Below are 14,921 nucleotides of genomic sequence, written 5' to 3' on the forward strand. Positions count from 1 at the left end.
TTAAAGGATATGCAAATTTCATTACCATATATACCTTTGGGGTGATCTGCAGTAATTGTGAGGTGACAGTAATATAAATTCCTCATTCTTCTTTGAGCATATGCTATCTCTGCTGTATCATAATTAACATCTCCTAGCCCTGGGGATGCTCTCCAGTTGCTGTGCTAAACAGAGAAGTCTTAAAGAAGGAATGTTATAAATGAGAAATAAAGCTTACTGTTCTGGGTACTGAAAAGCCTGGCTTTAAATCTGGTACTGGCAAGGATAACCCTCAAACATACTAAAACATATTAAAAAAAGCTAGGTAAACAAACAGAAATGCATAAATCAAAATCCAGCTTGAGGAAGGGTTTACTCTTCTCAGTGGCTTGGCTAAGACAGAAATGAGAATTCTTACTCCCCATCTTGACTCTTCTATTCTCATCATTTAGCCTCACGTGAAAACAGTGGTGCCTGGAATATCTCTCCTGGAAGTACTACTATGCTATTTTTTTTTTTTTTTTGCAGTTAGAGTTTGTGTGTATATTTAATTTTAAATGTCAAAATAACCTAGGGAAGCTCATGTCCTAGGAAAAACAAAAACAACCTTGGAATACTTTTTCCATCATAAATGTGCTATTTACAGGAAATACAAAAGAAAAATGTATACTGTTTCTAGGGGAAAGCTTGAAAGAAATATACATGATTGTTTTAGTTTAGTTTGCTTCGTCTTTATTTTCTGTTAATATTTGAATGGAAAAAGGCAAAGAAAAAACGTTTTTCTATACCCCAGTCTCTGATTCAACAACCATCACTGTATCATTAATACTGATAATGGAGTCATCTGGATGGAAGGACACAGTTGGTTTCTTCTTTTCCTCCTCTTTCATTTGTTTTTCATCACGCCTCTTTTGTCTGCCAACATATTAATTACAAATAAAAATAAGAACCACACTGTAATAATAGGACTGTCTGTAATTTTCTAAGAAATATTACTAGGTAGAAATACACACTGAAATAAAGGTGGAGAAGATAAATACTACTGCTGCACAGAGTTCAAAGTATGACTTTCCCTATGAGAAATGTACCTGAAATCATTGCAAGAACTCAAAAATATTCAACAGTTAGACCAATATCTGTTAATGGTGTTATAAGCTATTAATATCAAATATTACACACTGGATAGTACTAAGTACCTACATTTTGTGAATAATAATAATAAAAAATCATTATAAAACAAAACGTCTGTAAGGAAACTCTAAAAAATATTCCAGCAAGAAACAAACCTCTGTTATCACTCAAACTATCTAATGAACTCTTTTACTTAAAAAGTTGCAATTCTCTTTGATATCTGATGAGTAGATTATAAGACAACTGTAGCCTTAAGAATTTCAACTGATAATATCAATTATTCTAAACTGCAGCTGCAGTTACCTATGTATTGCTTGTTTTTCACCTTAGTGTGAAACATTCACCTTAGAGTCTGTTTCCAACTACCAGAGTTAAAAGCATCATAATCAGAAGCAACCATTCTGTTCTAGATGCAGTGATGCCATTAACTCTTTCAGGGAGGGCACAGATCTGTGAAATGTGTGGTATCTATTGACGTTATAAAAAAAGTGAACAGTGAGTTACATGCAACTTAAACTAACTGTTTTAATTGCTTGTGAAATCAATTAACAAAGTATAAATCAAGTTTCAAATTCATGAATAATGGAGTTTGTAGAACAAAATAAAATATCCCTTCAGCTGGAATTTTCCTGGCCACCGTCTGGAGTCATAATCGGAGCCTATATGTTAATTTTTATTAAAATAGTATAACCCTTTCCTTCTTGAAGATTATAACTAACAATAATGATACACAATACAGACAGTCTTTCAAAATTAAGAACCACTTTAAAAGTTTAGCTTGCCTTTTTCTACTGTTCTGCACATCTCTTGGTTGAAATGGCTCAATACCAGTTTTTAGTAACTGGATAGGTTCGGTTTGGCCCTTTCCATTGAATGTACTGGTCAAAGTATGATGGTGGTGGCGCTGCTCAAATGCAATGACATCTTGAAGTGGAATGAGTTTTGGCACCTGGAAGTGTTCAGAGAGATACGCAAAAATGAAACAATGATAAAGGAATCAGGGAGAAGCCCAGTTATCCTGAATGAATGGAACAGGTTCTGTTTGAGATTTTGGTTATACAAATACAACACAATTTATGGAGTGAAAATACGATGTTAACAGAACCAGAGCTAACATGTACATGTGTAAACTATTTCCAGAAAGTAACCTAAAAGACATAAATTTTCTCCACAGCTTGTATTTCACTAATATTTCCATTGCTAATGTCTCTGGTTGAGGACGAAGGTAAGAAGTATGCAAGGAGGACAAAGACTGAAGAAGCAGATTTCAAGGAAAAGCATTTATGTTCAGATGGAATGGTGAGTGTATGAGATTCTGTCAGAACAACATCTTTCAAAATATCAAGTTCTCAATATCTGTTCGACAAGGTTTTCTTCCCAAGCCGTTTAACATTATGTTTCTGACTGTACAAAAGAACTGACATAATCTGGAAACATTAACTTATTTCTGATGAATTAGAAACCATTAAATTGAAAAAGTTGACCTGCAACTTAGAAAAATGTATTATTAAATCCAGTACCTTCTTTTTTTGAAGTAAATTGGCATGAAGCAGTGATATTCCCGTATGCTGGAATGCTTCTCTGCACTCAGTCTCCTTTGTAACTATAGATTTAACAGGTATTAAAGCAGATGTGATTGGCTGTCCTATAACTGGTGGAAGTCTAGATACTGGGTCAAGCTGCAAGTGCAGTAGTGGAATACCTGCCAGGTTCTGGGTGATCAGTCTATTATTGCCCACTTTTACATTACCAGAGAACTGCTGCTGGTATGATACTTCTTGCTGTTCTTCATACTGATTTGTATTTAGGTGTTTGGGAGGTGGCTTACGCACAGTTTCTGCCCACCTTTTCTCTTCCTCATGTATTTGCCTTGGGATCTCAGGGTCAGATCTACTCATACTTAAATGTGCTGTTGACTTGTTCTTTCTTGATGTGCATGATGACTGATGGTTCCATAAAGAATCTGATGAATTCCAAGCTTCTCGTGGTGTTCGGGGTGGTCTATCAAAAGCTGATGACATCTCTAGTGGATATAAAAGTGCTGGCTTGGAACAATAACCTGATTTAAGTTTAAGCAAAGGAAATCCATTTGAGTAATTCAGGGTTTTTGCAATAGGTATAAGCCTGGGTGTTTTCTGAACATCTGAGGAAGGCGCTAGGAGATGAACTTGTTTAACAGGGGTTGAAGAATGCAAGTCTCGAGATGGTGGAATAAATCCTGTCTCTTTGCTGTGGCTTTCTAGCCGGCTTGAAGAAACATACACATCCAGATGATTCTAAAAGCAAAGAAATAAGCATTTAAAAGTACCCCAAAATAGCGGTCATGTATTAAACATGGAAAGAAATGGTATATATATATCTTTTTTGTCTACTGCAATCACTACAAAAAGATTTAGTAATTTAACAGGACATATAACATATCAGATATACAGAACTGTCTTCATAAATGACGCACTGATGTACTTACTCTTACATTGCCATTGTTGCTTTCATCTCTTAAACTGTTCCTTGGTTGAAAATCTGAGCTCTTTTCATCAGATTTTCCTTTATCTTCTTGAGTGGGCAGTTCAGTTTTTAGACAAGCGTTAGGAGAGCATGAAGGTCTTCCAGAGCCATTGCCTTTTGCCCTGTCTGCAGTCTGGTTTCCTTCCAGGTGAACAGATTGATGCTGTTGTAAAATTTGTTGCAAATTTGGCAGGTTGGCACAGGATGACTGGACTATTTGCATTAAACTCATGAAGTTGATTTGCTGTAGCTGGATAGACACACACACACACAAAATTAACACTAAAAAAAAAAAACACTTTAACAAGGATATTGGCAAAAATAACACCTTAATACTATGTTCTAACTGTTCACTATTTTGTTAATAGAGGTGTCAAAATAAACAATATTCCTAAGTTTCAATGATGATTCATTCATATGACAGTTTATTGAACAGAACTATACCTGCCACAGAAATGTTATGCTAAACCAAGACAAATTCCTTCACTTCTTTTCTGAAGTTTAGGTTAATATAAGTTTACATGGAATTTGAATGTGCTAACAAAAACAAATTTCTAGCACAGGCACATTATTGCAGTTTCAGGATCTTCCCTAACCTATGCAATTATGTGAACTAGAAAACATTCTGAGCTTTATTATTATATTACTAACTTTCTTGAGTCAAAAACAAACAAATAAAAAAGTAAGTCTCACGTTTTCACAGTAGCTACCTAGAACTGGAAATCTTTCTTTTTTTTTTTCTTTTTTTTTTAAGGAACAAATACCTTAAAACAGTAACTGTCCCCATTGTTTAATAAAATTTTATACTGTGAACACCATTTCCAGTATTTAGATGCTCACCTGAACTAACTTAAACATTTCATCTTGGAGCATTTGCCTGACAGTTTCTGATGTGTTTTGTTTCTCTTCTGTAGGGAGTTCTTTCTTGATGTCTTGCTTTTTTGCACAAACTGAAGTATTGGAGACAACACTTGATGTACTTGACATACCAGTCAGAGAAGGCTGACTGTGACTTACAGAAACCTCTACATTACTAAAGAACAGAACAAAAAGAACAAAACTGTTAGAAACATTCATAGTTCAGAAACTATGCTAGGTTTTCTTAAATCAATCCAGAACATTTAAAAAAAAAAACAACATTATTTTTCTAAAGCATAATTAATTTATAGTAAAGAATATAACAATTAATACTGCACAACCTTCGTTAGAGAGCACATACAACTTTTTTTTCCTAATGCTTCCTAATATAATGAGAGAAAAACAGTAGTAAAGACATAAGATTTACCTGATTCTTAGTCACAGGGTTATCTGAAACGTTAACTTTGCTAGAGATACAGGCAGAAAACAATACTGTGACAGAAAATGGGTCTGTTAATCATAAAACCAAAAAGGTGAGAGAAAACGGAGAAGGATGTTATTAACCAAAATGTGAGAAATGGCAGATCTACTTTCATTTAAATGATTAAATGTGCTTTTATCTATCCGAAATTAAAACCAACAACAAAATCGCAGATAAGAAAACAATTAAAATAGCATGCACTAGATGATACAATATAGTTAGTTTTCCAATTACTCACAGAGATAATTAGATCTTATAGAAGGTAAAGACTAAAGTAGATGAAGTACTTAAATGAAGTAGAGAGGGTTAGGATTTACATGACATTAAAAGAAACTGAGAGGCTTCTTCTATATCATCAGAATTTAACCCACAACACAACTCTCTGCCTTCTCAACTATCTCAAATGCTGACATTGGTAGGGGTACTCTCACGACTGAACAAGATGGTATCCAAGAATATTAAAAAATAAAACCAACGTGTAAAGCAATTTACAGTTTTGTAATTTATAAAGCAAAAGAAGTAATATTGAAAAAGTTTTGGATATGTAATAGGTATGAAAAGGCACAGGAAATGTCTTCTTTTGGAAGACTATCAGAATATATAACCATAGGATGAAATCCTGAAGTTGGAGAAAGCTATTTAATTTTAAAAAAAAAGTCATGAAAAACTTAAAATGGAAATGAGACTAGAGACAGAAAAGAGAGTACAAAGGGATGCGTACATCTGATCTTCCTGTACTCGGTACTAGATTGCAGGAATAAATATTTTGTAATCAAATCTACATGCGTTACTTGAGGCTGAAAATTTAATAGGCATTGTCTATTATTTACTGTATAAAACATTATAGGTTTATCTTACCCAGGAACTTGTGAATCTTGTTCTAAAAAGAATGATTTAGAAATGGTGCTAGTAGCTACCTCAGTTGTGCTAAAAGAAATTAAAAAAAAAAGAAGTATAAAAAGTATTATAAATACTACAATAATGTGCTGCTTATTTTCATTTCATATACATATACTTTTGTATACATACATATGCTTATAAAATAAATAAATAAATAAAAATATATAGAAATATACCTGTAAGCCATGATCAGAGCTATACTGAACTGAATTGCTTCGAATACTGCATTATGCTGCAATTTGAGCTGGCAAATATTGACATTCATGCTTTGTCTCCCTAGCAATCAGAAACTGACTCAAACAAAAGCACTGAAAAAGTTCTGGCTGTTCACACAAACAGCAGGCAAAAAACAGGTTGATCTGAATTGACAAAAGAAGAGAAAATCCAATTTAAGCAATACTGTTAATATAATTACAACCTGTATTCCTAAAACAGAAAGGCCAGCATCATAAGAAACCTTTGAGAAGCATCTTATGTGCAGTTATTTTTGAAATTGTATTCTCAGATCTCTAAAGTTAGGCCATTTTATTGTTCTTAACAACCATTACATACAGAGTAGTATTGATTTATATGACATTATAAGTAAGTTTTTAAAAATATTAAGACTGCCAGGCACTGTATATCAGAGACAAAGGTTTCATTATTATAAACAAATTTGGTGGATTTATAAAGAAAGATACTCAAAATAATAAAAACAGGTAGATATTTTTCCCTCATTAAATGAAAAAATCCCCAAACACCAATATTTCTCATGATAAACAAAAAAATCTTGTGCCTATAGAAGGCTTCTTCCCTTCAGAGAAATCAAACTAGGTAGTAAACAACTCAAACGGATATGACAGTCAAATTTATCAGGTGTTCCCATAATTTTATGTACATTATGTTTCAAATGTAGATGCATTTTAAAATTTATATGTAGCTTACATGAAATTTAAAAAAGGCCAAAATGATACAAATTTCTTGAGTTTTTCAGTTATGCAAAATGTCTCCCTCCCTCTCTCAAGAGCTAATGTGCTTATCATCCACAACCATTTTATCTCACCTTTTCCTTCCTAGATACCAATCTCTCTCTCTTCTAAATTGTGTAACAATTTAACTGTTAAATTTCTTAGAATAAACAGCAGTGTTTAATCCAAAGATGCTGCTCCTACTTTGGAGACAAAAAAACCTGAAGGCTTTTTCAGCTATTTTTTCCAGCTATTTTCCAGTTATGTACTTTGTCCAGAAATAAAATACCACTCCTTCCCACAAATCATGCCTCTATTACTTGTTCATTACCAAACTAACCACTCATCCACCCAGCACTTTGTTTATGTGAAATGCCTGTGTATGTGGAATAGTACATAACTGAGTGTTTTTTTCAGGTTATGACTTTGTTACTATAAGGAACATGAACCCATGAAGACTTAACTGAATTTGACAATTAACAAAACTACTTTAAATTTTTTAAACAAAGTTAAAAGGGAAATAATTAAAAAAAAAAATCTCTCACGCATTATGTTCAGCCTTTCCTTCCTTTGCTTTTTCCACCTTTTGATCATCCTGTAGACTATCTACATCTGAAATGGAGACCTGCTGGAATATAAAAAGATGCATCTGAACATGTCAATTTTTATATTCCCCCTTCTGAGTAGATGATTTCTTATTTTATTAGCCTAAGGCAAAACCATTTTGATTACTCAGCCACTACAGCTCAGAAATATGGAGATATCCTAATGATTCATGCAAAAAAAAATTTCCAAGTCAGTATTATGAGTTTTTATTTTCAAATTCACATCCACATATAGCACTGTGGAAATAAAGTCTGATAATCTTGCACCTCCTAACTAAGAATGAAAATGGGTAAACAACCCTTATATATGCAAACTATTCATAAACTAAGAAATTGAAATCTAGAGTACTTCCAGAGACTATGCTTATGCTGTTGCAATTCACATGTCAACATAGTAGTCTCTAGCCTATTTCAAAGACTAGAGAATTATGACTGAAGATGATGCATGAGAACAAGGCTTATTTACAGATCTAAACTGAGTTTTCAGACATCAGCAAACAAAACACACACATTTATACATTTAATTTAAAAGCAGGCAGGCAAGCAAACAAGTCACAGAGCTTTTATTTAGTCACCCTGTAACAGCTTCAAAGTCAGTACACATTTTTAAAGAAAAAAGTTGTTACTACAGCTAGCTATGGTAAAGATAATACACATAAAATTCTATAAACCAGAAGACTTTTGTTTTGAGTTTTGTATGTATGTGTACATGCAAAATTGTATATATTAATATGTAGTGTTACACATATATAATTATATATCTGTTTATGTAGGCATACACACATTTAGTATTACAAGCATGGAATCAGTTTTTAAAAGTGCTTACAGCAGATATTGTTTTACTACTGTTTAATTACTTGTGACTTATTGATTTAGTTAGGGAAATTTTTCACTGATTCCAAATCCTTTAGGCCTGTGATTTTTTAAATCTATCAAGGAATTCAGGGTATTTTGAGAAGAGTATTTGTATTAATTTGGTTCCTCTATGCAAGATGGTAACTTGCCTTTCCAGGTTTGATCCTGACAGAGCTATTGGAGCTCTTTGGAGTTTCATACGGCTCCTCAAAGAACTCTATAAAATAAACAAATTATTCTAAATTAGATAACTACATGACATAGAGCATCGTTTTGTCATTTCTGTCAGCTGCTTACATTACTCCACTTGAGAGATCACTCAGCAAATTCAAAAGTTGTGCTATGACTACTGATCATGTGTCAGGAAAAAAAAAAAAAGAAAAAAAAGCTTAGTTCCCTGGTAGGAATATGATAAATTTAACTTCTGCTTCTTTAACGATTTTCATATCATATTTTATATATGTTGTCATGGATATTTTGGAATGAAAGTAAATGAGAGAATTAAATATTTTAATATATCCAATTTCTGTAGTAAAAATAAGTTACATAGCGCAAAACTGATCAGAAAAAGTATTGAGAAAAATCATATAAAATTTAGTTATAACATAGAACTGAATATATTGAAATTGAAATTATTGAATAATAATTTCAATAGAACAATGAAAATATATTTCCATTTCTGTTTAAATAAACTGAAGGATATATCATCATACTTGGGAAAAACTAACTGTTTTATATGTAAGACTATAATAAAAGGATATAGCATAAAAACAAACCTTCACTTTCTGATGTTATATCTAACTCCTCCTGAACAAATGGTTCCACTTCATTAAGATCTTCAGTCAAATGAGGTAGAGAATAATTCCCACAATTAATTTCCTTCTTATCAAAATGTTTTGATTTTGTAGACATTCTGGTAATTGAAATTTAAAAAGGTATTTAAAAATAAAAATAAATTCAGTATTTGTGTTAGTTTAAGTATACTGTCCATCTCAGATTGTAGCCTAGGCTGTAAAATAAACGCTGTTGTCATATTATGAATTTTCATATAAACTTTCTCTGGTAATTTCACTTAAACCAAGATTAATATTACTTTTTGTAATGGCTAAAGTATTTTACTGACATTAAGGCCACAATCTTTCGAAGGGCTTCAGAAAAATGTAAACACCACATATGATCTACGAAAAAAGAAAATGGAAATTATAAACTGCATCATGACTTCAAAATCATCTGGCTAAGAATACATATACCTCCCTCACAGAAACTTCCTTTATTAAAAAATTGTCATAGAAGACACAAAACAATGTCTATAAATACTAGTAACAAAGATCTTTAAATTTCTTTAGCGCAGCAGAAGATGAAGATACATGTCAGAAAGGCCTTCAGGTTATGGAATCTCCATCTTCAGAAGTATTTAAGATATTTACAAATAAAATATTTACTGCCTTTTCCATCTATTTTCCTGACATATGTATATGAACACAGCTAGGTTACAGATCCCAGATCTGTAGGGTTAAAAAAAAAAACAGATCCCAGGGTTTAAAAAAAAAAACAAAAAAACAACAAAACAAACCTCCTTCCCCTGCAAAAAAAAAAAACAACTAACATATCAATTATATCAGAAGTGCAGATCCCATTTCTACATCACTAAGTGTATAAACAATTCAATCCATATTCAAGAGCCACTTCCTTTGCTATGTAGAGGTATGCCTAGACACAGAGTTTACTCTTCTGTATCTCAAGCATAAAGTTACGTTCATAATGTAATCTTCATTACAGAAGTCCTATAAAAAGTGAAGTCTTATAACAGCTATGTGACAATATTAAAGACAGTGCTGGTATTGCTAATAGTGTTTAAAGAGAAAACTTAAATTTTTTTCTGATGATTATGAAAAGTAAGAGGAACACAGAATAGAATCACCAAAATCTTTTAGATCTCATTAATATTTTGCATTACAAATTTGGTCATTTTTTTTTGAGAACTGACACAAATACATGATATTATGAAGCATAAAAATTTGGATTCTCTTTTACAAAATTGATAACATATCGCAGTATAGAAGACAACTCCTTAATGTTTCCAGTTGAATTTGTAACTTACACACACATAAAATACGTTATACGTTAATTATATATAATAATTAATGATAATACTTTAGGAATAACTTCTAGCAATATAATAGACTACCTGCAGCTATTAAATGATATTCATGTAAATTTGAGTTTACGCTCAATATTTAAAAAACATATAACATGTAATAACAGTACAACTTTTCATATTGATATGTTGATTAGCTGGGGAATTACATCCAACTAGAATTCTTAGGTTAAAAATAAAATTACCCCAAACTGGTTTCACAAAGGTCATCATAGGCTTGTACATTCTGGACATCAAGTGGAGGATCAGCCAGTACAGAAGAGCCTTCATCCACACTACTTTCCTTCTCTGTACTAGGCTGGGCTTCTGATAGAGATGCAAATTCTTCCAGACATTGACTAGTTTGACTCTATTGAAAACAGTAAAAATTCACTAGTTTTAGGAAAGAAAGATAAGTGATACTTTAAACAAACACACCAAAATGTATGTCATATAGTATATTTCTGTTTAACTTCATGTTGTTATCACTATTACATAGCTAAGAAATTCTTGATTTACAGCTGCCTGTAGAACCCAAGCTTTGCCCCTTTTTGCATTAAGTAAAGCAATGGTCCTCTGAACTATCTAAAGGAATCATAAAATAACGTACATGTACGTTTCATGATTCCTTTGTTACTGATGCTATGGGACAATTAAATATACACTATATAAAGATACATAATTTTTGGCTTTAGCACCAGTAATACTAACCTACTTTAAATTCTTATCACTGTAAGGCAGTATAACTATGTATGATAGAAGCACGCACAAAATTTTGGTAGTAAGATATAAGTAAAATACACATGGTACTTGTAAGAAAACAAAATAGAAACTAAACACAAGGCAGAATGTCTTTCAATGTATGAGAAGAGCCTTCTCAAAGAAACCCCACAGCCCTCTCCCCACTTTCATGTAGCTTTAATTAAAGAATGTAATGTATGAAATAAATAGTATAAAAAAAGTAACATTGTATCTGGTTGTTCTGGCAAATCAATTACGTATTAATGCACATTCTCTAACTCTATAATAACAGTGCTAGTTGGAAATTCAGAATTCACTATTCACCAATCCACAGCTAGCTTCAGTTAAACTGCATTTGTACTGTCCTCTGAAGACAAATAAACTCACATTCACATTTTCTCTTAGAAACTCTATTATTTATCTTGTTTTTCTAATACTCTATCTCCAATTCTGGCTTTCTTCAAAGATAATGTTGAAAACTAGACATAGTGATTTAACTTTTAAATATTTGCTCAAATACTGTGATAACTAGATAACTGATTTTAAACAGGACTTCCAAAGAGTACTTTCATTTCCAGCCAGAGTCTTCCTAAAGAATTCTCTTTCTGTAGCAAGTCCTAAAGGAAAGGCTATTGATCAGCATTCTATGTTTTACTGAAAATCAAACAATAATGTAGAAGGAGTGTAAGATTTTGTTTGCGATCATTTACACCTTACATTGACAGTTATTCCATTTCCTGTCTTACCTTATATGTTGTACTCCTTGCTTGTGAGCCATCTACATACAACTGTTCGATCAGCCATAAAGAAGAAAGGACGGCAGCTGCTGATGTTTTCACATGTATCATTGGGAAACTCTCCTCTGTGGAATCTTGTTTATTGGAACCACAGGGCAGCTTCTTATCAGACCATCTGATAAACCACTCAAGCAGTTTTGCAATATTGTTAAATTTACCCAACAATTCTATAGCTAGTTCTTCTCCTGGTACAGTATCAAGTACATCAGTAGTTTTGTAAATGTATTTAGAAGTTGCTGAAGTTTGTAAGCTAGAGAAAGTATGCTTAGGGATGGTCTGGCTTGCTGATGCAACAGTTACTCCTTGATTGTCAACCTGAGCTCTGTAAATTGATTTATGTTTTAAACCAAATAATCCTTCTTTAAGCCCTTTGATTAGGTTATGCACGCAAGGTTCTCTTGTCTGTGCGACAGACTGTACAAAAGTTGGATTTTTCAAAACTTTTTTGTTTATATTATGGACAGAAGCTGTTCCAGGATTGCAAGATGCCAGGGTGACAGCATAGCAAGAACCTGCTCTAAACACACTTTGGCTTCTAGTTTTGACTTGCCGACGTTTTAATGTTGTATGAACATCGAAAAAGAGGGAGTTTAATTCATGCTCTCGAAGAAGTCCAGAAAAGCTAGTAAGAAATGGAATTCCAAGGTCACTATCCTTTATGAGGTCTCTCTCAAGAATATAACTCAAAAAAAGCTCTAAGAAAATAACATATTCATCATCATCACGTTCAAACTCCCATGCACCAACTATAGGTAAATTACACTGATTATGTGTGCCCTTTCCATGTACTTTTTCCTTATGTTTTGTTTTCCAGTTAAGACCTTTTGTCTTGCAGGTATTATTTTTGCTCCCTATTTCTCCTTGTCCCTGATGTTCATTATCCCTGTCAGACAAGAAACAAACAGAATTAACATCAAAATCAGTGCTAAGAAGATTTAAATGGAAAAATAAGTAAATGCAACATTACTTCCTCTTCTTCCTCTTTTGTTAAAAATGCATAGCTAACAAAAAAAATCTTACATTAATACAATTTTAAGGCAGCAAATTAATCAGAGGTTAAATCCATAGTTCTTACAGAGACAGTAACTCAGAAGTATCATATCTGAATCTGGTCATGGCTAATAATAATTGACATTTCAATAACAGTATTACTTAGTACCTGACATAACATTGATAGTTATAAGATTTGATACATTTGTAATTTCTCATTTGATATATTATTCAAAATGATAATTATCATATCTGGTGAAAATATTATTTTCCCAGTAAGACAACTGTTTTTTTTTTCTTAATGGAAAGGTTTCTACTACCATTTTATCCATACCTTTGAGGTGAAGGTGTTTGAGCTCTCATTTCTTCTGTAAGCAAAGCATCAGAAAGTGTATCTGCTGTTTCAGCATCACTATATAACTGAGGACTGCCAAGATCAGTAAGTGTGCTTCTGCTTAGACTAGTGCCTAATGAGAATCGGTCATAACAGTGTTCCACCTCCTCATTAACTCCCTCTTCTGTTGGCTCCCAAATATTAACTTCTATGGGGCCTATATTCCTTATTACACGTCTCATAGCCTTCATTCTAGATTTTTCTGCAGCCTGTATAACAACAGACATAATTTCTTCACTTTCAGAACCTGCCCAAAGAAAGAAAACCAAGAAATTTTAAATGTAAACTACTCAGTTTTGACTTATTGTCTCAAATTGCAACATGAACAACCTTTAAATCATCATTTATTATAGCCATTTATAAATCCATATGGCAAATATTATAAAGAGAAGAAAACCATCAACTTGGAAGACATGATATCCTGTATTTGGTATAGACATATCAAAAATAAAATACAGACTTTGCCACAAAACCCTCTTAAAGTTGTCTAACTAAAAACTATAGTAACTATTTTGTGGGAGGTATGAAAGAAGGGATTGTCACAACTTATTAACTAAGCAGGGTAAAAAAGAAAGCTCATTTAGTATTTCCTGAAGAAGGATAGACATTACCTTTAACAGTACAGTGTCTGAGTCGCTGCTGGAGACCATGATATTTATCTCTTAGTGGAACCCTTACATCTTCAGGATTAGGAAATGCTTTTACAAAAATTTCTGCCACCTGCAAAATATAGTTTCTCCTTCAGTACCTAACAGACAAGTGATGTGTAATTTCAAACAGAAGTTACATCAGCAAAAATGCTAACTAGTAGCATTTACATTAAAAAAACATTTGTTATACTCTCTATTGCTTTTGTTCTATTTTTAATTTCTTTTACCTTTTTGACTGGTGGCAGTTCTCCAAGTAGGCTCAAAATGACATCTTGAACTATTTCTTCAACATTCATGAACCTGCAGAAGGGAAGCATTCGACAAGCCCATTCTGCGGCATTCAGACAATGATCAACTGTGGAGGTACCATATTCATTCTTCTTTAGATCCTAAAAAAACACTTGCTATGTCAACAGTAATTGACATAAACAATATATTTCAGCTAAGCTATTCAAACATTGCAGACTACAATGATTCTTTCCCAGCTAATGTGAAATAAAAACAGCTAACAGCTTTCAGAGTAAGAAATATACAATGGTAGGAGGCAGGTCACAGTTGTAATGGGGAAAGGAAAGGAAGGGGGAGGGGTATTTTGAATCTGTCAGTGGTTTCTATTTCATTTGTCACTGCTGCAAGACACATCGAAAAATCAAAAGAGTCATCCTGTTTATTTGAAGCTTGATTTTTCTAGTGAAGAGAATTTTGGACACATTTTAAAAAGAAAGCAAACTTTGCTGAGGACAGCTTAGTTACTAAACTAGATACAACAAAAATCTACATCTATATTGTTATGGTATATAAGACAAATATTATAATGTCAGGAATTTCTTTTTCTTCTTTAACCTTTTACATAAATTAATGAGGGTGTAACAGACAAAACATATTAAAATTTAAATCTTTTTCTTTATTCTTTTGAAAACCAAGGCCCAACCTTCATCATAAAACATGCTG

At 32.7% G+C, this 14,921-nt stretch overlaps 1 protein-coding gene across 4 annotated transcripts in view; it reads right to left on the reverse strand.

Moving 5' to 3' along the window:
- Positions 1-14,921, reverse strand: part of CPLANE1 (ciliogenesis and planar polarity effector complex subunit 1) — a 58,701-nt gene that overhangs the window by 17,755 nt on the left and 26,025 nt on the right. For 3 of the 4 annotated variants that reach the window (XM_084503216.1, XM_084503217.1, XM_084503215.1), the window contains 14 exons: positions 14,198-14,359; positions 13,932-14,040; positions 13,261-13,567; positions 11,886-12,819; positions 10,605-10,768; positions 9,038-9,174; positions 8,411-8,478; positions 7,347-7,429; positions 5,813-5,881; positions 4,456-4,648; positions 3,578-3,865; positions 2,631-3,386; positions 1,893-2,059; positions 768-894 (listed from right to left, as the gene is read on the reverse strand). In XM_084503216.1, the coding sequence (XP_084359342.1) occupies positions 768-894; positions 1,893-2,059; positions 2,631-3,386; positions 3,578-3,865; positions 4,456-4,648; positions 5,813-5,881; positions 7,347-7,429; positions 8,411-8,478; positions 9,038-9,174; positions 10,605-10,768; positions 11,886-12,819; positions 13,261-13,567; positions 13,932-14,040; positions 14,198-14,359 (3,564 nt within the window). The remainder of the gene's footprint in view (positions 1-767; positions 895-1,892; positions 2,060-2,630; positions 3,387-3,577; positions 3,866-4,455; positions 4,649-5,812; positions 5,882-7,346; positions 7,430-8,410; positions 8,479-9,037; positions 9,175-10,604; positions 10,769-11,885; positions 12,820-13,260; positions 13,568-13,931; positions 14,041-14,197; positions 14,360-14,921) is intronic. The other variant, XM_084503218.1, reaches the window with a different exon arrangement.

Source organism: Aythya ferina (assembly GCF_964211825.1).
Source record: "Aythya ferina genome assembly, chromosome: Z".
Taxonomy (NCBI): Eukaryota; Metazoa; Chordata; class Aves; order Anseriformes; family Anatidae; genus Aythya; species Aythya ferina.